The sequence below is a fragment of the Martes martes genome (assembly GCF_963455335.1).
Source record: "Martes martes genome assembly, chromosome: 4".
Taxonomy (NCBI): domain Eukaryota; kingdom Metazoa; phylum Chordata; class Mammalia; order Carnivora; family Mustelidae; genus Martes; species Martes martes.
In genome coordinates, this window is record NC_137891.1 from 156,600,614 (window position 1) to 156,628,391 (window position 27,778).

At 48.4% G+C, this 27,778-nt stretch overlaps 3 protein-coding genes across 4 annotated transcripts in view; 2 read left to right on the forward strand and 1 right to left on the reverse strand.

Annotated features, from left to right (window-relative positions):
- ZSWIM5 (zinc finger SWIM-type containing 5) overlaps positions 1-9,977 on the forward strand; it is a gene marked incomplete at both ends in the record, with an annotated part of 216,933 nt that extends 206,956 nt beyond the window's left edge. Inside the window, 3 exons of the mRNA XM_080800274.1 lie at positions 7,663-7,826; positions 8,322-8,403; positions 9,115-9,977. Of these exons, the coding sequence (XP_080656400.1) occupies positions 7,663-7,826; positions 8,322-8,403; positions 9,115-9,977 (1,109 nt within the window). The remainder of the gene's footprint in view (positions 1-7,662; positions 7,827-8,321; positions 8,404-9,114) is intronic.
- Positions 9,978-12,835: 2,858 nt separating this feature from the next.
- Positions 12,836-16,207, reverse strand: UROD (uroporphyrinogen decarboxylase). 2 transcript variants are annotated; one of them, XM_080801215.1, is made up of 10 exons: positions 16,054-16,207; positions 15,323-15,435; positions 15,123-15,202; positions 14,984-15,046; positions 14,572-14,769; positions 14,285-14,446; positions 13,778-13,915; positions 13,528-13,628; positions 13,380-13,446; positions 12,836-13,080 (listed from the first exon to the last, which is right to left on the reverse strand). In XM_080801215.1, the coding sequence occupies exons 1-10, from the start codon at positions 16,071-16,073 to the stop codon at positions 12,919-12,921; spliced, it is 1,104 nt and encodes a 367-aa protein (XP_080657341.1). In that variant the 5' UTR covers positions 16,074-16,207; the 3' UTR covers positions 12,836-12,918. The 2 variants fall into 2 exon arrangements, with proteins under 2 accessions (XP_080657341.1, XP_080657342.1); XM_080801216.1 differs by lacking the exon at positions 15,123-15,202 and having other exon boundaries at positions 16,054-16,189.
- Positions 16,208-17,808: 1,601 nt separating this feature from the next.
- On the forward strand, positions 17,809-26,861 carry HECTD3 (HECT domain E3 ubiquitin protein ligase 3). The gene is made up of 21 exons (XM_080801217.1): positions 17,809-18,825; positions 19,008-19,168; positions 19,421-19,513; positions 19,593-19,728; positions 19,968-20,083; positions 20,169-20,282; positions 20,430-20,512; positions 20,924-21,089; positions 21,308-21,389; positions 22,053-22,235; positions 22,381-22,433; positions 22,600-22,664; positions 22,824-22,927; positions 23,190-23,309; positions 23,421-23,510; positions 24,495-24,701; positions 24,977-25,106; positions 25,196-25,270; positions 25,394-25,475; positions 25,577-25,648; positions 25,819-26,861. Exons 1-21 carry the CDS (start codon positions 18,457-18,459, stop codon positions 25,901-25,903), a joined length of 2,586 nt encoding a protein of 861 aa, XP_080657343.1. The 5' UTR covers positions 17,809-18,456; the 3' UTR covers positions 25,904-26,861.
- Positions 26,862-27,778: the final 917 nt, after the last annotated feature.

A 27,778-nucleotide genomic window follows, 5' to 3' on the forward strand; every position in this document is an offset into this window, starting at 1 on the left:
TATAGTAGCAATATATTGGGTAATTATAGCTTAAAGATAAGTGAAATGAATGACAGCAATGATGTTACAGAAGGAAAGGAAAAATTGAGAATACTATTATAAGGCACCTTATGAACTGGTATAGTTATTTTAAAATGAACTTAGATTCATTGTAAATGTATACTGCAACTCTAGGGCAAATCTAAAAGAATTTTTAAGAGAAGGATAATTGGTAAGAGAGAAAATTAAGTAACAAGAGATCAGTGTAAGCCAGAGATGGCCAAAAAGGGAGGAGATTTTTTTAAAAGGGCGGGAGGGAACACCTGGGTGGCTCGGTTGGTTAAAGTGGCTGCCTTTGGCTCAGGTCATGATCTCAGAGTCCTGGGATGGAGCCCTGCATGGGGCTTCCCACTGAGTGGGAAGCCCGCTTCTCCCTCTCCCTCCACCTTCCACTCTGCCTACTTGTGCTCTCTCTCTCTCTGTCAAGTAAATAAATAAAATCTTAAAAAAAAAGAACAAGTATGAATAGAAAATAGTTAATAAATATGGTAGATATTATTCCAACTATATCAGTAATCACTTTAAATGTTATGGTCTAAATATGCCAATTAAAAGATAGAGACTGGAGTGGTGCCTTGGTGGCTCAGTGGGTTAGGCCTTTGCCTTCGGCTCAGGTCATGATCCCTCCCAGGGTCCTGGGGATCAAGCCCTGCATTGGGCTCTCTGCTCAGCGGGGGGCCTGCTTCCCCCCTCTCCCCCTGCTTCTCTGCCTACTTCTGATCTCTCTCTGTCAAATAAATAAAATCTTTTTAAAAATAAATAAATAAAAGATAGAGACTGGAGCTCCTGGGTGGCTCAGTCAGTTGAGCATCCAACTCTTGATTTCCACTTGGGTCATGATCTCAGTGTGCTGGGATCCAGCCCTGGGTCAGGCTCCATGCTCAGCAGGGAGCCTGCTTGAGAGTTCTCTCCCTTTCTCTCTGTCCCTACCCTTCCCCATGGATAAATCTTTTTAAAAAAGTAAAAATCTTTAATAGAAATTGACAGAACAAATTTAAAACAAAAACAAAACACCAAAGGCCTAATTATATGTTGTCTACAAGAAGCCGGTTTAAATATAAAGACACAGGCACCTGGGTGGCTCAGTGGGTTAAGGCCTCTGCCTTCGGCTCAGGTCGTGATCCCAGGGTCCTGGAATCAGAGTCCCGCATCAGGCTCTCTGCTCAGTGGGGAGCCTGCTTCCCCCTCTCTCTCTGCCTACCTCTTGCCTACTTGTGATCTCTCTCTCTCTCTCTGTCAAATACATAAAAAACTTAAAATATATATATAATATATTTTATATTTTATATAAATATTTTATATTTATATTATATATATATATATATATAAAGACACAGACTAAAAGTAAAGGGAAAGACCTAAATAAAAGAGCTAAAGCCATAAACTTCATAGAAGGAAATATAGGGATAAATTTTTATGACCTCAGACTTGTCAGTGAATTCTTAAATATGACACCAAAGGATGAACAGCAAAGGAAAAAAAAATAAGTTCAACCTCATCAAAATTAAAAGCTTTTGGGGGTGTCTGACTGCCTTGATTGGTGGAACATGTGACTCTTGATCTCAGGGTTATACGTTTGAGCCCCACCTTGTATGTAGAGGTGACTTAAAAGTAAAATGTTGAAAAAAAATTAAAAGCTTTTAATGAATATTGTCAAGAAAGTAAAAAGACAACCTACAGGATGGAAGAAAATATTTGTAAATCATATACCTTATAAGGGCTTAATATATAAATCTATAAAGAACTACAACTCAACAACAAAAAGACAACCCATTTTAAAATGGGCAAAAGACTTGAAGAAACATTTCTCCAAAGGAGATATATAAGTAATAAGCAAATGAAAAGGTATTCAACATCATTAGTCATTAAGGAAATGCAAATCAAAACCACAGTGAGATACTACTTCATGCCCACTAGGATGGCTTTTATAAAAAAAAAATAATAATAAAGTGTTGGCAAGGATGTAGAGAAATTGGAATGTTGTACATTGCCAGTGGGAATGTAAAGTAGTACAGCTGTTGTGGAAAATAGTTTGTTCCTGAAAATTTTACCTTTTTTTTTTTTAAGGTTTTATTTATTTATTTGAGAGAGCAAGAGAGCATGAATGGGGGGGGGGCGGTTGGGAGGGGGAGAGGGAAAACAGGCTTCCCACAAACAGGGAGCCCAATGCGGGGGTCAATCCCAGAACCCTGAGATCACGACCTGCGTCGAAGGCAGATGCTTAACCGACTGACCCACCCAGGCGCCTCTATTTTTTTTTCTTTAATGTAAGGTCTTCACCCAGTGTGGGGCCTGAACTCAGGACCCCAAGAGCAGGAGTCACAGGCTCCAATGACCAAGCCAGCCAGGCACTCATGTTCCTGAAAATTTTAGATAGAATTACCATATAACCCAGTTATTCCACTTCTAGGTATATACCCAAAAGAATGAAAAAGAGGGACTCAAATAGATATTTACACATCAGTGTTCATTGCAGCATTATTCGTAACAGCCAAAAATTGGAAACAACCCAAGTGTCTGTCAGCTTACAAACAGATAAATAAAATGTGGTATATACATACAATGGAATATTAAATCATGAAGAAAAATGACATTCTGATAACATGCTACAACCTGGGGGAACTTTGAAGACATGCTAAGTGAAATAATCCAGATACAAAATTTTAAATATATGATTATATGAAAATAGCTAAAACAGGCAAATTAATAAAGACAAAATAGATTAGAGTTTTACCAGGGGCTTCTGTTTGGGGTGATTAAAAAATTTTACAGGGGCGCCTGGGTGGCTCAGTGGGTTAATAAGCCTCTGTCTTCGGCTCAGATCATGATCTCAGGGTCTTGGGATCGAGTCCTGCATCAGCTCTCTGCTTGGCAGAGAGCCTGCTTCCCCTTTCTCTCTGCCTGCCTCTCTGCCTACTTGTGATCTCATTCTCTCTCTCTCTCTGTCAAAAAAAAAAAATTTTTTTTTAAATTTTACAAATAGTGGTAATATTTACACAACATTTCGAATGTGATGAGCACCATTCAGTTGTACACTTAAAAATGGTTAAAATAGCAAGTTTGATTATATATGTTAACCACAAATTAGATAGCTAGATAGATAAATGAATTAGCACTCTCTAAGAAGGAGTGCTAGAACAAGCAAAAAGACTCAAACAAAAGTACAAACAGTGAACATCACCGGGCTTCATTTTTATCTCAGTACCTTTAGGAAGATATTTAATTTCTCTATGACTGAGCTTATATACTTTACCTTTCAAATATTTTTTATTAAAAACAAAGGCCAGAGGTGCCTGGGTGCCTCAGTCAGTTAAGTGTCTGTCTCTTGATTTTGGCTCCAGTCAGGATCTCAGTGTCATGGGATCAAGCCCTACATCAGGATCTGTGCTGAGCATGGAACCTACTGGAGATTTTCTTCCTCTCCCTCTCCGCCCACTTCTGTGCTCTCTCTCTTTAAAAAAAAAAAAAAATAGAGGACAGGGCTTTAAACCAACAAACAGAGTATCAACACTCTGGCCCTCACTTTCCACACCCTATAGCCTCACTGCCAGACTAGCCACACTGAAAGCAGGAAGAGTCTGGAAAAGATACTCTCCCAGGAAAGCATGCCTAGTAGTTTAGCCAGTTTGTTATTTTCACCTTTAAAAATATTTCTTAAATTAAATATTTCTTAAACACAATTTCTTCAACAACAACAAAATGTGGAGAAAGGTATACCATGCTAACACAAATCAAAAGAAACCTGGAGTATATGTATAAATTTCACACAAAACAGACTTCAAAACATGGAAAATTACAGGGATAAAGAGGGTTATTCCAAGAAGACAAAATAATCCTTAACGTATATGCATTTAACAACAGAACACCAAAATATGTGAAACAAAAACTGATATAGCAAAGAGAAATAGACAAATCCACTATTATAGTTGGAGAATTCAACATTCTTCTATCAGTAATTGACAAATCTAGCAGGCAGAAAATCAGGATATACTTGAACTAAATTGCAATATTAATGAACTGGGACCAATTAACATTTATAGTACACTTCTTCAAAGAACAGAATACACATTCTTCTCAAACACATGGAACATTCACCAAGACAGACCACATTCTGGACCATAAAACACACCTAAGTAATTTAAAAGAAATCATACAAAGTATGCTCTCAGACCACAGTGGAATTAAACTAGAAATCAATAACAGAAAGATAACTGGATTGTTTCCAGGAAACAGTCTGAGGGTCTTAGAGGGGAATGGGGTGGGGGGATGGGTTAGCCCGTGAGGGCACGTATTGTGTGGAGCACTGGGTGTTTTATGCAAACAATGACTCATGAAACACTAATTACATCAAAAACTAATGATGTACTGTATGGTGACTAACATAACATAATAATAAAAAGAAATAACTGGAAAATTCCAAAGTACATGGAGCTCAAACATCATACTTCTAAATTGCACATAGGTCAAAGAAGAACTCTTGGGAAATTTTTTAATATTTTGAACTAAATGAAAATTAAAATACAAATGATCAAAATGTAGGGGATGGGGCTCCTGGGTGGCTCAGTTGGTTAAGCGACTACCTTCAGCTCAGGTCATGATCTTGGAGTCCCAGAATCAAGTCCCGCATCGGGCTCCCAGCACCATGGGGAGTCTGCTTCTCCCTCTGTCCTTCTCCTCCCCCATGCTCTCTCTCATTGTCTCGCTCTCAAATAAATAAATAAAATATATTTTTTTAATGTAGGGGATGCAGCAAAAACAGCGCTTGAAGAGGAATTTATAGCATTAAATCCATAGGTTACAAAAGAAAGAAAATGTAAAATTAATCTATCACCTCACCCCTGTTAGAATGGTTATTATTTAAAAAACAAGAGATAACTAGTGCTGGCAAGGATATGGAGGAAAAATGAACCCTAATGAAGTGTTGGTAGAAATGCACATTATTATAGCTACTTTGGAGGACAGTATGCAGCTTCCTCAAAAATATAAAGTAGAACTACCATATATGGTCCAGCAATCCCACTTCTGAGTATATACCCAAAGGAAATGAAATCGCTATCTCAAAGACTTATCTGCACCCCTGTATTTGTTGTATTGCAGCATTATTCACAATAGCCAAGATTTGGAAACAACCTACGTGTCCAACAACAGATAAATAGATATAGTGCATGCGCGCACGCGCACACACACACACAGGAATATTACTAAGCCATAAAAAAAAGAAAATCCAGCCACTTACAACAACATAGGTGAGCCTTAAGGGCATTGTGTTTAGTTTTATAGATATAGATACAGATATCCAAAAAAGACAAATATGGCATGATCTCACTTATATGTGAATCTAAAAATGCCAAACTCATAGAAACAGAGAGTAGATTGGTGGTTGCCAGGGTCTGAGTGTTGGGAGAAATTAAATAAGTTCTTGGAATCTAATGTAAGACATGGTAACTGTAGTTAACAATACTGAGTTGTATACTTAAAATCTGCTAAGAGAATAGATCTTAAATGTTCTCACCACACACATGCACACAAAGGTAATGATGTGAGGTGATGATAAATGTGTTACTTAGCCTTATTGTGATAATCTGCAATATGTATATCAAGTCACACTGTATGCCTTAAACTTACACAATGTTATATGTCAATTATATCTCAATAAAGTTGGGAGGAAATAAAATAAAATCAATAATGTAAGCTTCCATGTTAGAAAACTAAAGAAAGAAGAGCAATATAAACTTAAAGCTAGCAGAAGAAATAAAAAATTAGAGAAAAAAATCAATGAAATTGAAAATTGGAAGAAAATGCAGAAAACTCAAAGCAAAAGGTACCTCTTTGAAAATATCATTAAAATTGATAACTCTCTAGCCAGGCTAACCAAGAAAAGAGAACACATAACTTACTAATATCATAAATGATATTAAACATTAAAAGGATAATAAAATTACAAACAACTGTATTAACACAAATTTGATATCTTCAATAATGAATGTACCAATTCCTTGAAAAACACAATCTACCAAAACATATATAGAGAAATAAATAATCTGAATAGGCATACATCTGTTAAAGAATTTGCATCAGTAATCTTTCAGACAGAAAGCACTTGGCCTAGATGATTTCACTGGTGAGTTATAGCAAATATTTAAGGAATAAATGAGGCAAATTCTCTGAAATCTGTTCTAGAAAAAAGAAGCAGAACACCTCCTACCTAGTCTTATGATGCCAGCATTACTCTAATACCAAAAACAGATAAAGACAATAGAGGAAAAGAAAACTGCAAACTGACATCACTAATGAATGACCTTACCTCAACAAAATAATAGCAAATTGAATCCAACAAAGTATTAAAAAAAATTATAAACCATGACAAAGTAGGATTTATTCCAGATATGCAAGGCTGTTTCAGCACTGGAAAACAAATTAATGTAACCCATCCCATCATCAGACTAAAGAAGAAAGATTATATAATTTTATTAATATATACAAGAAAAATATTTGACAAAAATCCAACACCTATTCACGATAACAACAACAACAACTCAGCAACCAGGAATAGAAAAGAACCAACTCAACTTTATAAAGAATATCTACAAAGAACCTATAGCTACCATCACACTTAGTGAAGAGAAACTAAATACTTTCCCCTGAAAATCAGGAATAGGATAAGAATGTTCCTTCTCACCCACTCCCATTCAGCATCTTATTGGAAGCCCTAGCAAATGCAGTAAGACAAGAAAGAGATAAAATGTGTATAGTCTAGGAAAGAAGAAATAAAACTGCCTTTGTTGGCAATTCAGATAATTGTCTATGTAGGAAACCCCAAAGAATCAACAACAACAAAATAAAACAGGATAAGTAACTTGATCAAGGTTGCAGGATACAAGGTTAATATACAAAAATCACCATTTTCTAAATGCTTTTTTAAAAAGTATTCCACATATTGCACATACTTTTAATCTGCTCTCATAAAACATCCTAGTTTCACCTTAAGAATTAAAGATTTTATGCAAAATTTAAAATCTGTACAAACAAAAATCTACCGTATGATTTCACTTATATGTGGAATCTAAACAACAAATGAATAAACAAAAAGCAGAAACAGACCTATAAATACAGAAAGCAAACTGGTGGTTGCCTGAGGGGAGGGAAGTAAGGGGATGAGCAAAATGGGTAGAGGGAATGGGAGGTACAGGCCTCCAATTACAGAATGAACACATCACAGGGATGAAAGGTGCAGCATAGGGAGCTGCAGTGAGAGGCAGACAATGGGATTAGCATACTTTTTTGATAATAATGTGGCTTCCTGTGTCCTGTATAAGTAGCTCTCAAAAATCAGGGTGTTCATAAAAATTATTTCTGGCACTTAAGGAGTCAAGGGGAAGAAGGTGAAGGGTGGAGGCAGATGAAGAGGTGGTGAGAAGTGAATTCATGTGGATGCCTGGTGAAGGAAGCAGTCTTCATTGGGTTTAGTGGAGACAGAGCTTGTCTACCCAAAAGGGATGGTAGCATTCAGAATTATTCAGTGAATTGATAGCAGCCAGTTCAGCTAGTATCTATGTGATCAGTAGACTGTTCAGGGAGACTTTAAAGAAGACCTGTCACTGCCCCTTCTCTCTGCACCTATAGGGGATACTCTGAGGCTCCGAACAATTCTGGAAGCTATACAGAAGCACATCCATTCTTCCTCCCTCATCTTCAAACTGGCCCAAGATGCATTCAAGATTGCCACTCCCACAGATAGTAGTACTGACAGCACCCTGCTCAACGTGGCCCTGGAGCTGGGCTTACAGGTATGGAGGAGGAATAGGTTATCCCTGCTTTACGCTTCTGGCGTAGTGATCATCGGTAGAAGATAAGATCCCAGAGGCACTGGGCATGAACCAGCCAAGCCCAGTTCTTTCTGTGTCCCCAGAACACAACTTTTAGACTGGCCTTCTAGGTAAGGATCTCCAAATTGAGCTCCATTTTTAAGTTAAGGCCAGAAGCAGTGTAGCTTTAGGCTCCATCGGGTCCCTATTTTCTCTCCACCCCTCCCCATTCCTCCCAAGTCAAGTCAATAATAAGGTGTGACAGTAAGGACTTCATTACAGGTCATCAGAGAAGTCTTATATCTGATTGGTGGGAGGGGTAGGCAGAAATTAAACAAACCTGTCTGTACTTATCAGAGATGGCTGTTTAAAGCACCAGTAGACACTTGTTGCATAAATGGATGGTAAGGGGATGTGGGGATGTAGAAGTCCTAACAGTTATGCTTAGCCAAGTGAAAATGCCTCTTTTTTGCTCAGGTGATGAGGATGACCTTATCAACTCTTAACTGGAGGCGCCGGGAGATGGTGCGGTGGTTGGTGACATGTGCTACAGAAGTGGGTGAGTCTCCCATTTCCCTCTAATCCCCAGGGAAAGGAGTTCTTAGGCCCTACTCTTGGAACAAGACAGTGAATCCTTAGAGCTCTCATATTCCTATTACTGATGGCCTGGGAAAGGATGGGGCTGCTGATGGGAAAGATGGCCTTTATTTACCTAGCCCAAGCTCTGCCCTCACTGCTTGGACCATACCCTGATGTCAGCAGCACTTTGACCCTCCAATCAGAGACACATTTGAGAGACTGAATTTTCAGCCACCAGTATGCAAGTGCACCCTTGGGAGGTAGTTGGCCCAGTGGTTTAGTCCCAGTCCCTGCCTGTGCTTCTGAAAAACCCCCAAACAACTTGGAGTCTCAGGACCCCAACTAAAACCCAAAGTCCCAGCATGAGACTCTACCCTGAGAGGTCCCACCTCAGAACCCCCAGGCAGATCTGTGACTACCACAGGCTCTGCTGCTCCATCCTTGTGAGGGGTTAAGAGCACCTGCAGAAATCTTCAACCCTCTGACTTGGGGAAGGAAGGGGAAGGAAGAGACCCCAAACAGGGTCTGGCCATCCGGGATGCTCCTTGGTTTGCCTCAGATAATCTCAAGGCTGCTGAGGAGGAGGGAGAACTCATCTCTGCAAGCCAAGTTCTGACCCCCAAGGGGTCATCTGGGCAGACCTGGATCAGGACCCGGATGGCCACGGCTGAGCTCAGGCTCTCCCTGACAGGTGTGCGGGCCCTGGTGAGCATTTTGCAGAGCTGGTACACACTCTTCACCCCCACCGAGGCTACTAGCATTGTGGCTGCCACAGCTGTATCCCACACCACTATCCTGCGCCTCAGTCTTGACTATCCACAGCGGGAGGAGCTGGCTAGCTGTGCTCGCACGCTGGCCCTACAGTGTGCCATGAAGGATCCCCAGAGCTGTGCCCTGTCAGCCCTTACACTCTGTGAGAAAGACCACATCGCCTTTGAGGCAGCCTACCAGATTGCCATTGATGCTGCCACTGGCGGCATGACACACTCACAACTGTTCACCATTGCCCGCTACATGGAGCTCCGTGGCTACCCGCTACGTGCCTTCAAGTTGGCCTCCCTGGCCATGAGCCATCTCAACCTGGCCTACAACCAGGATACCCATCCAGCCATCAATGATGTGCTCTGGGCGTGTGCCCTCAGCCACTCTCTGGGCAAGAACGAGCTGGCAGCCCTCATCCCCCTGGTGGTGAAGAGTGTGCACTGCGCCACAGTGCTTTCAGACATCTTGCGGCGCTGTACAGTGACGGCCCCAGGCCTGGCTGGCATCCCAGGCCGCCGCAGCTCTGGAAAGCTCATGTCCACCGACAAAGCTCCGCTGCGCCAGTTGCTGGATGCCACCATCAATGCCTATATCAACACTACACACTCACGCCTGACACACATCAGCCCTCGCCACTACGGAGAGTTCATCGAGTTTCTGAGCAAGGCTCGGGAGACCTTCCTGCTGCCCCAGGACGGCCACCTGCAGTTTGCCCAGTTCATCGACAACCTCAAACAAATCTACAAGGGCAAGAAGAAGCTGATGCTGCTGGTGCGAGAGCGCTTTGGCTGAGAAAGCAGCTCACTGCCGGGGCAGCCTGGGCTCCCAGGTACCACAGGTCAGGCCAAGGACACTGAAACATTCGTCCACCCTGAGAGGACTCTGAGCGCCTGTGGCTGAAGCCAGAGCACCACAGGGCTAAGCATGGGAGAGTCCAACTCTAGCCAATATGCCTTCCTTGGCAAAGTTCTCACTATAGCCCACTGTTCCTGAAGGAGCTGGGCCCTACAGATTGATCAGAAACCCCACAACATGCCACCTCACGCCCCTATATCCTGCGTGTGTCCTGGGCATTGGCCCGCTCTCCCTTGGCAAACACAGAACACTGTTCCGTCTCAGGGATCGCTTAACCAGAGAAACAGAAGCATTTATGGTACTGTAAATACTATAGTATATGTGTTGCCAATTACACTGTAAAGTTGTAACTATTTATAATTCTGATTCTAATTTGATGGGTACTTGAAGTAGCTGTGGGTGGGAAGATAGGCTTGTTTTCTGAGGAGACACAACCATTTCTCAGGTTTCCCTTGCAGAATATATACAGTTTGCAGTGGAAGAGTGAGGGTGGTGGGGAGTACAACGACCGGTTAGAATAAATCCCAGGTCTAGTCTATGCAGAAACCCCAGCCTGCAGACACAGGGCATCTGTATAGCCCAGTGGTGGGAGAGGGGCAGGGCCAGGACTGGGGTTAGACTCTTGCCTCATGAAGCCACAAGGACAGTGAAGCTCTCACTCCTGCCACACACAGCCTCTCTAGGAACCTGTTGAGCTCCTGAGAAGTAAGTGCAGGGGGAGTGTGAAGGTCTGGGAGGCCACTGAACTCATTAACATTCATCTACTCTGGTCACCTTTGTGTTAGAGAGTGTCTGGTTTTATCTCAAACTATGTGTGTGTATATGTATCCGTATGGCTAAGTATGTGTGTCTCTGTGCATAGATATATCTGTGCATACCTGTCTTGCACATGTACTTATGTTGTGTCTGTCGGGTCTGTGTGTCAGTACATGTCTGTGTGCTGGACTGTGAGTTGTGTGAGGGTATACACATTTGTGAACATGTAAGCATACATACCTGTGGTGTATGTGTGCCTGTCAATGCATGTTCAGTCGGGGGGAGCCCACAGATCCATGTGTATGAACATGTTTGTGTGTGTATGCTTGTTCTCCTTTGGTCTGTCTTTATATGTGTAACTGTGGATATTTTTGGCATGTATGTGTGAATTTACGTTTCAGAATCTGCATGAATGTGTCCTTTCTTTTTTGCCAGATCTCTCTTCCCCATTCCTCATCTCTCTCACCTGCTGAACACGTTCCCCATCTCTGTCTCCCTTACTTACCGCTTTCTCAGCAAGCTCCTAAGCACTAGTCTCCATCTGCCCTAAGAGTGACTCCTTCAGCTCCAGTTCTATTCTTGCCCTGTACTTGCTTTCTTCCCTTGCCTTTCTACCTCAAGCTTCCTCTGCCTGCCCACTGGTCACTGTTTTGGAGGCTGGGGCTGGAATGCATTCGGCCTTTCCCTTTCTGAGTAGTTTCTACCCCTAGTAGGCAATGCCTGTCTTAGCCCTAGCTGACCTCCACAGTGTATCCTATTCCTGCTACCTTCCTGACCCCTGTGCTCAGCCTGGAATTGTTATAGAAGGTAGCATGGGCTTTCAGAAGAGTCATCTGGATGCCAGTGTCTTGGTGTTTACTGTTTCATGTTTTAGTTCTGAAGTGGGGGGTGGGGTGTGATAGGGAAGGGGTGGTATAGCTAGAGTGTGAACTAAGGACCTCTCTGTCTGCTTTATGTTCCTTTCTTTGACAAAATGTCACCTTTTTCGCCCCTCCACACTAACCAGTAAGTCGTTTTTGCTGTCTGTGGCTACTTAAATCTTACTATCCAGCCATGGGTCCCTACCACCTCTCAGCCCAATGGGTTGGTTAGAAAGAAATAAAAAAGAAGCCACTCCCATTTCTGTATCACGATTGCCGTTTTTTAGCAAGTGTGTGAACTCACAGTGCTTTTCTATGAATAAATCATGGATCACAGAAAATATCATTTTTCTAAAATCAGAATTGTGTTCTCTCAATAAATGGGGCCCTTTTTTCTTTTCTGCATTGCCCTAGGCTGAGACAAGGAATTGGTTGCGCCTCTAGTACAGTGGGTCCCTAGTGGTCTAAGGAGATGTGGAATGACAAATGAAGAATTTCCTCCCACACCACACCCCTCTCCAGAGCTCACAGGCACTTCAGACCTTGTCCCAGGTCCCAGGAAGTAGGTACCACCATGATGGGCAGAAACACCAAGGTCCTGAGAAAATTGGAGGGTATGCTCAGAAAAGAATGCAGAGCAACCCTGAGTGCAATAGGGCCTTTTGGCTTCAAAGGCCTTCTCCCCTCAAAGTCTGTCTCTACTCCTAAGCATCCTAGCCCTGAGTCTTTATGTCCACAACCCCTGCCCCCACCATCTTTTGGTGTCAAAGCTGAAGTCCTCTCAGCTTTTCCCTGCTCACCTAGATTCCATCTTCCTCAAGGGGTCTCTCTAAAATATTCTAGCAATTTCTGTGTCCCTCTCTGATCTACACCCCCTTCCACGCCCAGACACAAAGCTCTGTCAATTTGGCCTCATATGCTGTGAGGAGCCCATTACTCTGCAAATGTCACAGCTTCAGCTGCTAGGAAGCTTTACCCAACCCTACGTAGCCCTCAGGCTCAGAGAGGTGAGAGCAAAATGATAGTGAGGGCCCTGACATTGGGTCCTACAGTACATATTCACTGATATCTGAGCTCCTAAGACTTAGAGAAGATGCAGAAAGGGGCCCCAGGGAAGAAGCAGAGGCTAAGAAGGAACTGAGAATAAGAGCAAAGATCTTCCACAAATGAAACCGTATGTTAGACTCCACATCTGGAACTTTTATTCTCCTGGAAACAATCAATCATCTTTGTTAGTAGTAGTTGAGAGAAAAGGTGTGTGCTCAGTTCTGTCGAAGCAGACGTGAGTGTCTATGCACAGCATCCACAAAGGCCCCCACGTGTTCTGGGTCCATGTCAGGGTAAAGTCCATGACCCAGGTTGGCAATGTAGTGCTGCGGCCCAAAGTCATCCAGCATCTGCTGCACCAGCCGTCCGATCTCCTCCTGGAGGACCAACAGGGCACTGGCTACAAGGGGGCCAGCAAGCCCCTGTACTCCCTATGCATAAGCATGACACAGCATGTAGGCATGCTTCTACTCCGTGTTATTCATTCAGTCATTAATTCAAAACAGTCTACTGGATGCTTAGTATGGGCCAGACAACTATAAAAAGAAATTCCTGCTTTCCTAGAGCTCACATGATACATACAGCTGGACAAACATACAATAAAGACACACACAGCAATACAACCATGTTCACAGCCATGGGAGTATATACACACACACATAGGGACCCTGGTTACCTTAGATGCATACAGAGCACAGGGGTCCAGGTTGCCCTGCAAGGTCACCGTCTTCCCCACGCGTTCCCTGAAAGCAAAGTCAGTGCCATATCCTGGTGACCGCTCTTGTGGCAGCTGCTCCCTCTCCACCTCATCCTCTATCACTCACCGGGCTTTCTTTGGGGCCACTGTCCAGTCAAGCCCAACCACCTCATAGCCAGCATGGGCCAGCTCTTCCAGGGCAAAATGTCCATCTTTAGCAAAGATGATCTGAGGGAAAGGACAGATCTCTGAGGCAACAAAAGGCTTACCTTTGCCCACTAACTTATCTTGGCTACACCTCTGCTGCCCTCCAGTGGTCACTTCAGTCCCTCAACATTCCACAAGCCCACCTTCACTTACTCCATCCCCATCCTTACCATGGGCACTGGTGCCAGGCCTGCCTCCTGCAGCCTGGCCTTCACCCGCTTGGCCACATCACAGATGTAGGGCAGTGCAAACTTACTGAAGAGCTGTGGGCCAAGATGCCCTGCATGGGACTCAAAGAGCTGCAATGCCTACAGTTGGAGGGGAAGAGGGGATGGTAAAGACAAATACATAACACACAAAGTATCTCAGATCCCACACACACACGTGTCTCAATTTCTCCCAAGTAACTTCAGACCCTCATACTGCCTAAGCCTGTAAATCCAGTTCCATTCAAAAAGTTCTGCTTTCTTCATATACCAGTGCTAGCTTTGGTGTTTGAATGCACATAGCACTGCCAATGTCAATGATGAGTTTGGACCTAGGTGCTCCAGTCAGATCATCGTAGGCCAAGCTTCTTTCCTGCTGGGCATTATGACACCTACCCTCTCAGGTGTAGGGAACCATACTGCTTCTCATTCTTCTAGACCCCAAGCCTATTCCTCTCCCTCAGGACCCACCTGAGCACCAGCAGTCACTTGTCCCACCAGATATGGGACCAGAGCATCAGTGAGGATGCGAAGCAGCTGGTGACTAGCCTGTGGTTTCTGGTAAAGCCAACGCTTGGCCTGAGCCATGGTGCTTGAGCTGCCACCCTCAATCATGTATGTCATCAGAGTCCACTGCAAAAGGATACAAAGAGAATGTCGTAGGTGTAGAAGCCAGACTGATACTTACTTCCCTTGTCTACACCATACCCACCAGAATGATTTCCCCATGCCCAAGTCCCTGCCTTGTTCCACATTACCGGGGCACCAGCAAAGCCAATCAGTGGCACACGCCCAGCCAGCTGTTGTCGGGTAAGGGTGATGGCCTGGAACACATAGTCCAGCTCGGAGGTCACTGTTGCTGGATCCCGGAGACGTTCTAAGTCCCGTTCTTCTCTTAATGGTTCTGGGAAGCTGGGCCCTTTGCCAGGCACCATAGTCACCTCCATGCCCAGTGCCTGGCGAGGAAGAAAATACCTGGATTTCCTACCTATAACTTTAGGAAGAAAGGCTCTGTTCAGCCCATGCCAAGAAGGAAGAAAAGGAGAATGAAACTTGATCAAACTCCATCTCTTTCAGCCCAAGTTTTTCCCTCTGTCCAGTGAAGATAAGTGCTTATCTTGAGCCTTGACTATCTTTACTCTTTCTTACCCATCAGGTTTGAACAGGTACCTGGGGTACAACAAGGATGTCAGAGAAGATGATGGCAGCATCCAGAGGGAAGCGACGCAGTGGCTGTAGGGAATAGAAGACAGGTTACTAGGAGGCAAGCTGAGGGCATAAATACCTCCCTTTTTCATAGAGGCCTCACCTGCAAAGTCAGTTCACAGCAGGCCTCTGGGGAGCGACAGGTGCTGAAAAAGTCCTGGGCAGCCCGAGTTTCCCTAAACTCTGCAGACAGAAGAGGGAAAGCAGGGCCCAACCCTGAGGAACCTCTGGATCCCTCCCCTGCCCTTCAAAATCTTCTCACTCTCCAGAGTTTCACTTGGATTCCTGGGCCCTGACCCTCACCTGGTAAATAACGGCCTGCCTGCCGCATGCACCAAACGGGAGTGTAGTCTGTGTCTTCTCCCCAGGCTGCTCGCAGGAACGTGTCATTCTTCAGCTCTGGAAAACCCTGGAATCTGGAGATCAGGAGGGAGTAGGGGTAGGTGTCAGTAAGCTTGGCCAAGGGTTGGGAAAGGCCCGGGTTCTTAAGGCGGATTCATCCTGACACCACTATCTGCCTTCTCCAGCCAGTTCCTAAGCTGTGGCTCCCCGCCCCTTCCACCTCTTCTTTGCCTATCAGATGCTGCACAAGACTAGAAGGGCCCGCGCTGCGGCCTCTTATCTTCCACACAGCCCCAACTCCCCCAAGCTCAAAGCCACTGGAGAAACTGGGGGAAGGACGTAATGAAAGCCCAGTAAGAACTGATCAGGGTCTTTGGACCAGAAAATCTCAGGAACAGGGATACCAGTTGGATGGTTCGGAAGCTGGTGGATCCCCAGGCTAGGGTACACTGAATGCGAAATCAGAGTAGAGGGTCCCAAAATACCGATCCTAACTGAGGATTAGAAAATCCTGGAGGCATCCCCTAAAGGAGTCTCAGGAATCCATGTTTAGAGGATTAGGGAGTTCAGAAACAGGAATCGGGTTGGGAACTCTCCAAGGTCGGGAAAGAGGTATATAGGGACAGATTCCTGAGTTGGAAGAGTCAGGTCAGAAACCACGCGGGCCATACCAAGTGGTGCAGAGAACTCACCCCAACCCGTTCGCCTCCATGATAAGCCTTGGGTAACTGCGAGCGCAGCCCCCACTGTAACCTCAACCGGAGTCTGTGGGATCAGGCTCCACCCCTTCCTGGAGGGAGCCAGGGCCGCCGCCATGTTGAAAGTCACATGATCAGACACTGACATTAGTTCCGGGGCTGCCCCGGGTGTTGCCGGTAGGACCCCCGACTACCTCTCTCCACCGTAAAATCCGCTGTAGCGTCGCAGCAACAAACGCCCCCACCCCTCTCTTACCCTCCCCCCCGCCAAGAACTCCGCAAATAACTACACTTTACCGTGGCATCAGGAATCTCCTCTCCTCTGATGGCCTAGAAATCCGAGTTTCAGCCGAGACTCACTTTTACTCCCATGCTCCATGATTCTAACAATCTTAGGCCTAGAGACCAGGCACACAGTGGATTAAAGAACCAAGCTCTACAGGGAAATGAAATAATTAAATATTTACGTTACCGGGGCACCGGGGTGGCTCAATTAGTTAAGTGTGCGGCTTGTGATTTCGGCTCAGGTCATGATATCATGGGTCCTGAGACTGCGTCCTCACTGGGACCCCACACTCCTCTGGGAGTCGGCTTGGGATTCTCTCCCTCTGCCGCTCCCTGGAACTCAAGCATGCGCAGGCACAGCGCGGTATCTCTCTCTCCTTAGAATAAGTCTTTTTAAGATATCTATTTACATTACCTACTAAAAGGCGGGCACTATAGTATATGCAGAAGTTAACAGTGGTCACCAAGACAGCCCTTTCCTTTAAGGAGCTACAGACTGGAAATCAGCAATCATAATAGTAAATGTTTCAAGAGAGAAAAACTAGAAGTAGCTAGCAAGGGCTCTTCCTGTAACTGGGGAAAGCAGTAGGGGTGTTCCAAATAGCGGGAACAGCAGGTGCAAAGAGAAGAGGCAAAAGAACAAATGGCTATTGTGGGAACCAGAAGACCCATCTGCTGGAATTAAAGAGGCTAGAGGTGTCTTCAGAGTCCAGGTCATGCATGCCCTTATGAGATTCACTTGTCCACTTCTGTAGTAGCACGGAAGCATACAAACAGCTTGGAGAGAAGGGAAGAGGGGCACTATGTTCCCAGCTTTCTAAGGAGAAAATAAAAGGAAAACCGTCAAAATTACAAGGGATCATATATTATTTCTTTCTTGATAACTTTATTTGAAAACTAAATCAAAACAAAGTTTCCATCCAAATGTCCATCAACGGATGAATGGATAAACGATATGTAGTGTATACATAAAACAGAGTATTAGTCGACCCATAAAAAGAAATTAAGTTCCATTCATGCTATGATATTGTTGCAATATTATTCTAAGTGAAATAAGACAGACCCAAAAGGAAAATATTATATGGTTCCATTTACGAAATATCTAGAATAGGGTAATTCATAGAGGCAGAAAGTAGATTAGAGTTTATCGAGCAGGCCATGAGGAGTTACTGCTTAAAGAGAAAGCCCTGCTGTTTGGAATGATGGAAAAATTTTGGAATTAGGTAATTGTACTCTTAAAGTGGTTAACTCAGCAAATTTACACTTATTTTACTACAGTTTTTAAAAATATATCAAAAACCACCATACATTTTAAATGGGTGACTTATATGGAATATGAATTATATCTCAAAAAAGCTTTTTAAAAAACTGTTTGCCAGGGAGGGTGGGACACAAAGTTTCCTTATACTTCACCAACAGCTCCTGTCCATTTTTTTTTTTTTTTTTTTTTTTTTTTTTGCCTCCATCCTATCTACCCACCTTGGACCTATCTTCCCGCATTGGACCTTTCCTCTCATCTGGTTCAGAATTACTGGGAGAAACTGGATAATGGTCACCAGTGTCCTAGGATTAGGAGTAACAACCAGGATGAACGCTGAACGACTCAAGACTCCTATCAGTGGTAGGGCTGACGAGGGGATTATTCTCCCAAATATTTTAGCAATACTGCCCCTAGGATGAGGAGCTAAGAGGATGTCTATTAGATTTTTAAAGAGTCTTCTGGTTGTAGTGTGACTCGTCGGGGTGGGAAGGCAAAAACGGACCAGAGAATCAGAAAAATGTCTGTTCCAATGATCCAGCCTAGATAGGATGGCGGTTCAATGAGGGTATAAAATGGTGGAAGCAAAGAGGACAGACAGGGAGAGATGGATCAGATAAAGACAACTGAACTTGGTCTGGTTGGCTCAGTACGACGCACATCGGTTTGTAGTAAGTTTAAGTATCTGAGTACACAGGGAAATACGGCAGGCGCTCTGGGTGCCCTTAGTCCAGAACTTACGGCGAAGGCTGGCCGAAGGCGGGGCCGAGCGTGGTGGGAAGCTTGGTCAGCCTTCGCGGCTGCGGCTCCGGGAGCCGAACCGCCGCCCCTGGGCTCTCCTTTGCCACTTCACCATGGCAGGCCCAGGCCCGGGCGCGGCTCTAGAGTCCCCGCGGCAGTTGCTGGGCCGCGTGCGCTTCCTGGCAGAGGCAGCGCAGAGCCTCCGCGCTGGACGGCCGCTGCCGGCGGCGCTGGCCTTCGTGCCACGCGAGGTGCTCTACAAGCTTTACAAGGACCCGGCGGGTCCGTCGCGCGTGTTGCTGCCGGTGTGGGAGGCGGAGGGTCTGGGGCTGCGTGTGGGAGCGGCGGGCTCCGCCCCTGGTACCGGCTCCGGGCCCCTCCGTGCGGCCCGAGACAGCATTGAGCTCCGGCGCGGCGCCTGCGTGCGAACTACCGGCGAGGAACTGTGCAACGGCCAGGGGCTCTGGGTGAAGCTGACCAAGGTACTCCCTGGCCTGCCCTGGGCCCCGCAGAAGACCCCTGGCGCCAGGACAGCCCCAGGCCGTTCCCTTCCCATCCCCCATCTTGAGGGAGCACTGCGTTCCGTGTCCTTTGCCTTGGGCTGGGCTGGGCAGGGCGCTGGGCAGTTCCCAGACGGCTGTCTCCGTCTTGCGCGTCCTGGCAGGAGCAGCTGGCAGAACACCTGGGCGACTGCGGGCTGAACGAAGGCTGGCTGCTGGTGTGCCGACCGGCGGAGGGCGGGGCCCGCCTCGTACCCATCGACACTCCAGACCACCTCCAGCGGCAGCAGCAGCTCTTCGGCGTGGACTACCGACCGGTGCTCAGGTCCTGCACTTGAAAGGGCGGGGCTTGCTGCCGGATGGCTCGGCCCGGAAGGGTTGGGAACTAAGCTGGCACGGGCCGGGAGGTGGGCTAGGGAGTGAAGGCAGGGTTAAAGGCAGGAAGGGGCGGGACCTGAATGGAGGCGGGGTGGAGCTTCTGGAGGCCCAGTCTGGTGGAGATGGAGCTCTGGGGAAAGCTCCCTGGGGTACCCCGCTGCCCACTGATGTCTCCCCGTCCCCTACTTCCTGCCCACAGATGGGAACAGGTGGTGGACCTGACATACTCTCATCGCCTCGGATCAAGGCCCCAGCCAGCCGAGGCATACACGGAAGCTGTACAGAGATTACTGTGAGTGAGCTGGGGTGGGATAGGGAGGAAGAATCTCCAGGTCTGGGCCTGGCCTAATTAGGGACTTGGGGTTGCTTAGCTATGTGCCCCCGACGTGGACCTACGAGTGCGACGAGGACCTGATCCACTTCTTGTACGACCACCTGGGCAAGGAGGATGAGAACCTGGGTAGCGTGAAGCAGTATGTGGAGAGCATAGACGTTTCCTCCTACACGGTGGGTTCTGGGACTCCTCCCATCCCAAGCAAGAGGTCATTTCTTGCTAGATCCAGAACCCTCACCTTTAGGCCAAGGCCAAACCTGAATTCCCACAGGCCTGACTCAGTCCAGCACCCCATTTCGGAAGTCCTGTGGGAATGCCTAGACACTTCCACCCATACCAGCTGTGCTTTTAAGCCACCTCCATGTGCAGGGAGTGGGGTAAACACTGTCTCCACTTCTCTGCCCCTCCCCAGGAGGAGTTCAATGTGTCCTGCCTGACAGACAGCAATGCAGACACCTACTGGGAGAGCGATGGGTCCCAGTGCCAGCACTGGGTACGGCTTACCATGAAAAAGGGCACCATTGTCAAGTGAGTGGGCTCTGAGATAGGACAGAGTGGGCGGGCCCCTGCCTGTAAGTGTACAGAGACCCATGTGCATCCTCTAACCACTCAGGAAGCTACTGCTCACAGTGGATACCACAGATGACAACTTTATGCCTAAGCGAGTAGTGATCTATGGGGGCGAAGGGGACAACCTGAAGAAGCTGAGTGACGTGAGCATTGATGAGTGAGTGAACAGGCTGGTCTGGGAGGATGGATGGGGCATGATCCTAGCAATGGGACCTGGCCCCATTTGGAAGCAAAAGGTCAAGTGAGAGCCCAGCAATCCCTGAAGGCAAGGGGTACTCAGAGTGCCTCTCATCCATCTCGTCAGGACCCTGATCGGGGATGTGTGTGTCCTGGAGGACATGACCGTTCACCTCCCAGTCATCGAGATCCGCATCGTCGAGTGCCGAGGTGGGGCTTCAGGCTCTAAGAAGGGAAAGGGAGCCCCAGTATATAGACAGTGGCTAGTTGGCAGTGAGTGTGGAGAAGCAATGGGCTTGGAGTTGGGATGAGGGGAATAGCTGAACTATCTCTGGGAGGTGAAGCTTTGGGCCTGAGCCACGTGGGAGGTGCCAGGTATAGACCTGCCTTAAAGCTGCAGAGGTGGTTGGGCTCATCTGGAAGAGGAACTGAGTTGGGATCTTCAGGCCTTACAATATAGTGAGGGATGGAGAAACCCGCAAAGAATATAATAATCAGAGTCAGATAAGTAGAAAGGAGTCTCAAAGGTCCCAAGTTTCTGAAAGCCTGAGCATTCAGGGGCCATTCTCAGGTCTGAGGGCCGAGGAGGCAGCAGGTGCCCTAAGTAACTTCTTCCCCCAGATGATGGGATTGATGTGCGTCTTCGAGGGATCAAGATCAAGTCGTCTAGACAGCGGGAACTAGGGTTGAATGCAGACCTGTTCCAGCCGACCAGTCTGGTGCGATACCCACGTCTGGAAGGCACGGACCCTGAAATTCTGTACCGCAGAGCTGTTCTCCTGCAGAGGTGGCTGTGGTCCTGTGCCTGCCCGGCCCTTCCTTTCCCCTAGTCCTGAGCCTCATTTGTCATTAGGAAGGAGGTTCCCCAGGCCCTATACTGTAAGCTGTTCCACTTTGAGCAGCCCCTGGGCCCCACCTTCTCCTGTCCTTGTGTGTTGGGGAGTGAGGGAGTCTTAAATTCATGCCATCCTCTTTAGTTGCACTATCTTTACCCACTCACCCCAGATTCATAAAGATCCTGGACAGTGTCCTACACCACCTGGTACCTGCCTGGGACCACACGCTGGGCACCTTCAGTGAGATTAAGGTGAGCCTGGCCCGCCTAGTATTGGTGTCAGCAGTGGGCTCCTCCCTTCTGCTCATGCAAGTGCTCTCTCTTCTACAGGGTTCTTAAAAGCTACTCTAGGCCTGGACCTTTGCTGGGCTCTAGAAACATAGGAAGAAAGCCAGACACAGATTGTTAAAATGTAGTGTTTGGGATGCCCTTCTCCCAGATAGTGTGTGAAATGTACAAGAACTGGGGGAGGAGAAGTAACAGCATAGACAGGGAAGCTGAATGGAAGGTGCATACTGGGAGTTATTAGCTGCCGAAGATGACGAGAAAAGCACCCCAGGTAGATGTGTGTATAACTTGGGGATGAGACTGGGTAGGCAAATAGGAGGCCCTGATAGCAGAGGGCAGTATGGGCCAGGCTGTGAAGGAGGGACTATGTCCTAGGTCCCTGGAGCCATTGGAAGGGTTTTAAGTAGGTAATGACCAGGTTTGATTTTTGGGGGGAGGGGTGTGTTTAGAAAGCTCCCCCGGGTGGCTGGACTAAGGAGGGACTGAAAACAAGGAAGGGGAGGGTGTTGGGGATGGACTAGGCATGGACTAGAGTTAGGAATCAGGTCCAGGCATAGAGGAAGGTTCCAGAGCCTGGACAGACACTGAGTGCCTGCCAGTCTTGCTCTGGCCACATCTCCTCATCAGCAAGTGAAGCAGTTCCTGCTGCTGTCACGCCAGAGGCCAGGCCTGGTGGCCCAGTGCCTACGGGACTCGGAGAGCAGCAAGCCCAGCTTCATGCCACGCCTGTACATCAACCGGCGCCTCGCCATGGAGCACCGTGCCTGCCCCTTAAGGGACCCTGCCTGCAAGAATGCGGTCTTCACCCAGGTCTGGACCACCTGGGGTCGATCTAAGGGAGGGTCAGTAAATTGTCTGGGGTGGGGGCTGGGCCTAAGTAAGGCCTTTGGGCCAGAGTGGGACAAGATCTTGGCATAGACTTTCCTACAGCTCCCTTCCCTTTCCCTGCCCCCAGGTTTATGAAGGCCTCAAGCCCTCTGACAAGTACGAAAAGCCCTTGGACTACAGGTATGGCATGAGGGTGAGGGACTTGGACTGGGCATACATAAACTATACATCCCTGCACACTGCCTCTAAAACCCCTCATCATTACTCCTGTGGCCCCTATTCCTGGCTGGTGAAATGTCCTGAGCCCCGACCCAGCATGGGAACAAAGATCCACCCCTTCTTATAGGTGGCCCATGCGCTATGACCAGTGGTGGGAATGTAAATTCATTGCAGAAGGCATCATTGACCAAGGTGAGACCCTGAGGAAGGATAATGAGGGTCCTGCCCTATGTAGAGTGGTAGAGGCTTCTGGGGTCACAGCTAATCAAGATAGAGGACCAGTTTATTACCTCTTTATGGGGGCTGGAGCTCTTGAATGCCCCAGCTGAGAGCATCTGTGTGTCATTTCAGGGGGTGGTTTTCGGGATAGCCTGGCAGACATGTCAGAAGAGTTGTGCCCTAGCTCAGCAGACACCCCTGTGCCTCTGCCCTTCTTTGTGCGCACAGCCAACCAGGTAATCTCCTATCCCTACTTCTCCAGTTGTTTCTGCTGTTCGTCTCTGCAAACTTCCAGGTGCTGAACTAGAGAGGGGGCAGAGGAGGGACCAGGTTGCCTTGGGTGGCCTCTGGGCAGACAGGGAAGGAAGAGCCATTGTACAATCAGAGGGACCACTCAGGGCCTCCGGTGGAAGGTGTGCAGGCAAGTCTTTGGAGAGTCTGGGGCAATAAAGTAGGGTCCATTCCATGCCATGCTAACAGCTCTTGTCTTGGGAGCAGGGCAATGGCACTGGGGAAGCCCGGGACATGTACGTGCCCAACCCCTCCTGCCGAGACTTTGCCAAATACGAGTGGATCGGACAGCTGATGGGGGCTGCCCTGCGGGGTAAGGAGTTCCTGGTGAGTAGCCAAATCTGTGCCTCCATTGGATCAGCCTGGCCCCTGGAAGGAAGAAGGGCCAGCTAAACCTGGGCAGCCCCAGATGAGGATACAATGGTATTTGTCCCTTAGGTCCTGGCTCTGCCCGGTTTTGTGTGGAAGCAGCTGTCTGGGGAGGAGGTGAGCTGGAGTAAAGACTTCCCAGCTGTGGACTCCGTGCTGGTAAGTAGGGACTGGACCCAGTGTTTCCTCTGCACAGCCCCTGAACGTCGCTGTTCCCTGAGGGTGTCCTGAACCTTCTCTAACCTCACACATGCTCCTTTGCTGATTCCTTCTATTCCCATGGCTTCAACTACTGTCTTTATTCTGGCGGCCCCCAAATCCTTACCTCCAACTCCAGCTTCTTTCCTAAACTTGGACCCTTATGTGCACCTGCCTGCTGGACGTCTGCCCCAAGATGGCACCTCTGCCTCTGCCCAGTCCTCCTCACCTCCCCGCTCTACTGCCCTCCAGGGCTCCTGTCTCCAAATGGCACCACTGTCCACCCCTTCCCCATGCCAGGGCCCTCAGTGCCACCCGCCACTTCTCCTTCTCCCTTACCTCCTACTTTCTATCACATCTCCCTCTGGCATCTGTCCGCTTCTTCCATCTCGCTACTGTCCTGCTTCAGGCCACCTTCCCTTGTGACACAACCACTGACTGCAAACCTCGAGTTCCTGTCTCCGTTCTTAACCCATCTGATCCCTGAAGCCAGAGTAATTCATTTCCTTCCCCTTGTTTAAACCCTTCAGAGGCTCTGCCCTGGGCTTAGGGTAAAATGTAGAACCTGACAAGCCTTATGTGACCTCTGTGTCTCTGGCCACTTGGCTCCAGCCAAACAGATTCCACAGGCCTCTTGCTCTTTCTACCTTTTTTCATGTTGTTCTCTCTCCTTACTTCCTTGTGGCTGAGCAAATTCCCAGCCATCATTTAGGTCTCAGCTTAGATGACATTTCTTCCAGGACACCTTCTCTGGCAGCCAAGACTGGCGAGGTGTTGTTTTGACACTTTCATAGCCCTTGTTCCAATCCCCTCACTGCCCTCATTGGCTGCATGGGGACTGCCTTGTCTAGCTGCCTCTCCTGCTTCCCTGTGAGCATCTTGAGAGAAAACAAGGACTGTCTCCACAATGAAAGGCCGACCTCGTTCCCTCTCTCCAACCGCCAGGTGAAGCTCTTGGAAGTGATGGAAGGAATGGACAAAGAGACATTTGAGTTCAAATTTGGAAAGGAGCTAACATTCACCACCGTATTGAGTGACCAGCAAGTGGTAGAGTTGATCCCCGGGGGTGCAGGCATCGTGGTGGGATATGAAGACCGTTCTCGATTCATCCAACTGGTGCAGAAGACCCGGCTAGAAGAGAGCAAGGAGCAGGTACCACCCAGAGGCCAGCAGAACAAGAGCTTTGTGCAGCTCCTAACAGGCAGAGCACAGTCTGATAGGCCCCCAGTACCCAGTTGCAAGAACTCTGGGCCCTACCATTCCTCTGCCCCATGTTCCTGCTTATCAGTGGGGTTCAGAGATGGCCCCCAGTGCTGAACAGAGATCATGCCCCCACGATCTCTGTGAGTGGAGGCCAAGTACCCCACCACACACTGACTTGGGAGTTGGACCCTCTTCCCTAGCCAGGCCTCTCCCTCCCTCCCCAGGTGGCAGCCATGCAGGCGGGGCTGCTGAAGGTGGTGCCGCAGGCCGTGCTGGACTTGCTGACCTGGCAGGAACTGGAGAAGAAAGTGTGCGGGGACCCAGAGGTCACTGTGGACGCTCTGCGCAAGCTCAGTGAGTATGGGGATCTGGCAGTGTGGGGGCGAGGGCCTTACGGACAAGGCAGGTTGGGACCTAAGCTCGATTTCCGACCTGGTCCCCAGCCCGGTTTGAGGACTTGGAGCCATCTGACACTCGGGTGCAGTACTTCTGGGAAGCGCTGAACAATTTCACCAACGGTGAGTGGTGGAGGAGAGCTTGGTGCCTGGGTTCGGATTCCACCTGCGGGATACTGAGGCTGGGTTGGAGTTGTAGAGCCTCCCCCGCCATCAGTGCGGACGCTGAGGTCCTTCTCCATGCAGAGGATCGGAGCCGCTTCCTGCGCTTTGTCACTGGTCGCAGCAGGCTGCCTGCGCGGATCTACATCTACCCGGACAAACTGGGGTGAGTGTGGCCGAGGGGGGGCGGGGCGGAGGGACTGGGGCTATGTCCCTACCCCGTGTCCCTACAGTTCTTCCTAATCTGTGGCCCGTCTGTGCCCCCAGCTACGAAACCACAGACGCGCTGCCGGAGTCTTCCACGTGTTCCAGCACCCTCTTCCTACCACACTATGCCAGGTGGGTCTGCTGGGCGCTGGGGAAGGGGGGGGCAGGGAAGGGGCGTCACCCTAGGATGGAGGAGGATGGCGAGTCATGAAGTGCACGAACTGAGGCCCCGGCGCCCATAGGCCCCTGTGCACTGGCCCTTGCGGTGCCCCTGGCGCCAACCGCGGTCTTGTCTCCCTCAGTGCCAAGGTGTGCGAGGAGAAGCTCCGCTATGCCGCGTACAACTGCGTGGCTATTGACACCGACATGAGCCCTTGGGAAGAGTGAGGCGGCGCCAGGGGGCAGCCTCGGGCCAGCAGGACTGCGCCTGCGCGGGTCCCACTAGGCGGCGCGCGGGGTGAAGACACAGCCCCTGGCCAGGTTGGGGTCTGCGCTCCTGACCTGAGCCCACACGCTCGGAAAGACAGCACGCCCCTGTGTCTGGTTGCAGTGGGGGCGGTTGATTGACCCTGGTGGCCCAGCCCCGCACACCCACAAGCCCTCCGCGAGCTCGGGCTTGCTTCCCGAGTTAGTTCGCGTCTGTGGGAGGGAATCTTCCCGCAAGCCCAGCACAAGCTGCCAGGCCTGAGCTACTTGAAGGGGGCCTTCCAGCTCCCCACCCCATAGACTTTACTTAAGGGTTTTTTTTGGTTGTTGGGGGTTTTTTTGGTTTTTGTTTTGGCTCCTCCTTTTTTCTCCTTATTTTTCTCTGGCTTCAGCCGGGACCCAAAGCTAAAACCTCTGGAGGGTAGTGGAGGCTCCTCCCCAGACAAGGCATGGGACAGAGAGAGAGTAATGGCCATCCTTTTTGGACACCTGACCCAAGAAAGAAGCAGCAGCTGAGCTGTCTTTTCCTCCTCTCCCTCTATACCCAAAGTGTGAGCTCTGCCCTTCAACCCAATCTTAACTGAAGGTTCTACCACCTTCCCTGGGTCAGAGCCTACATCTACTCCACCTTACATCTTTACTACCCCTACCATCACACCATTTCCAACACTTACACATCACCTGATTTCCCATCTGCTATGTCAGCCCCGAGATGGTGCAAGGTTAAGGCCAGTTATGTCCTCTCTGAAATCTGCAATAGCTCCCTTTCACCCAACTCAAAGCCTACACTTTAAACCTGCTCTTAAGTCTTAACTGCAAGTCCCTGCCCCAGTCCTCCCTCAAGGGCCTCCATGACACTCCATCAAAGAAGGTCTTGCACATGGGAAAGTTCAATAAATGGATGTATTCATTCCTTCAGAATGTGTTTATTGGGCTACTGAGGGTTGGAGGGAAGATTCTTCTAAGACTTCAGGGACCTGGGCTGGAAGCCAGGGAGATTATGTGTCACATTGGAGTGGTGGGTCTACAAAGTGACAAGCATATCTGAAGCTGAGCAGGGAACTAAGGGTGCTACTATGGGCAGGAGTCGGGGTGGCTGCACAGATCCCGGCCTGGCATCTTCTGGGAAGGGTATGGTGATTTGGAGGATGGGAGCCCACCTTCAGGAACCAGGTGGGCAGAAGAAATTGACATCGTAAAAGACAAAGCCTTGAGATGGCTGATAAACCAGACAGGTCAATTTTTTGACAAAAGAGGCAGCAGCATAGCTACCCATCCACACCTGACACTGCCTCCAGTTACCACACGGCTAAAAGGCGTCTTTAAGAACAAGTACCCAATGAGAAATTTCCTGACCATAGAGACCATCCCCCTCCCCCAGCCAAAAGAGTCAACATCAATTTCAAGTGAAGTGGCACTCCCTCTCCCAAGGCTTCACACTGCCCTCTAGGGCAAGTCCTGACGCTACCCTGCCCCCTGGGGATGTGTGCAACCCAAGGCCTATCTCCCCATAACTCTTAAGTCTGACACCCCACACTTCCAGGCAGCCCTCATCTTGTGGCTCCTCAGTGCCTGTGCCATGGGTGGTCCACGGAAGACATAGTTTCCTCTTCCAGCAGCCTCTTGCCCAGGGAGCTGGAAGAATAGGAGCCCCAGAGGCCACCACTCCCATCAGCTCTGCTCTTCCCAGCAAGCTCCCGCCCACTTGTGCAGCCTGCCCTGCAGAGAGGGCATCCCCCTTCTGTTCTCAGGGAAGAGCCTGGCCAGCATGCATCTGCTGGAGGTAGTCTGTTTCTGTGTCTAGTACTGGCCACTTAAGTCTTTGGTCCCTCTTGT

Bases quoted from the DNA above. Each gene is read 5' to 3' on its own strand.
- HECTD3 (XM_080801217.1), top strand. From the start codon at position 18,457: ATGGCAGGCCCAGGCCCGGGCGCGGCTCTAGAGTCCCCGCGGCAGTTG. The intron at 21,090-21,307 runs GTGGCTGTGGTC...CACTCACCCCAG, and splicing joins AGAGCTGTTCTCCTGCAGAG to ATTCATAAAGATCCTGGACA. The intron at 23,511-24,494 runs GTAAGTAGGGAC...TCCAACCGCCAG, and splicing joins CAGCTGTGGACTCCGTGCTG to GTGAAGCTCTTGGAAGTGAT.
- UROD (XM_080801215.1), bottom strand. From the start codon at position 16,073: ATGGAGGCGAACGGGTTGGG. The intron at 15,203-15,322 runs GTGAGGGTCAGG...TTCTGTCTGCAG, and splicing joins GGCAGGCCGTTATTTACCAG to AGTTTAGGGAAACTCGGGCT. The intron at 14,770-14,983 runs GTACCTGTTCAA...CTTCCTCGCCAG, and splicing joins ACATCCTTGTTGTACCCCAG to GCACTGGGCATGGAGGTGAC.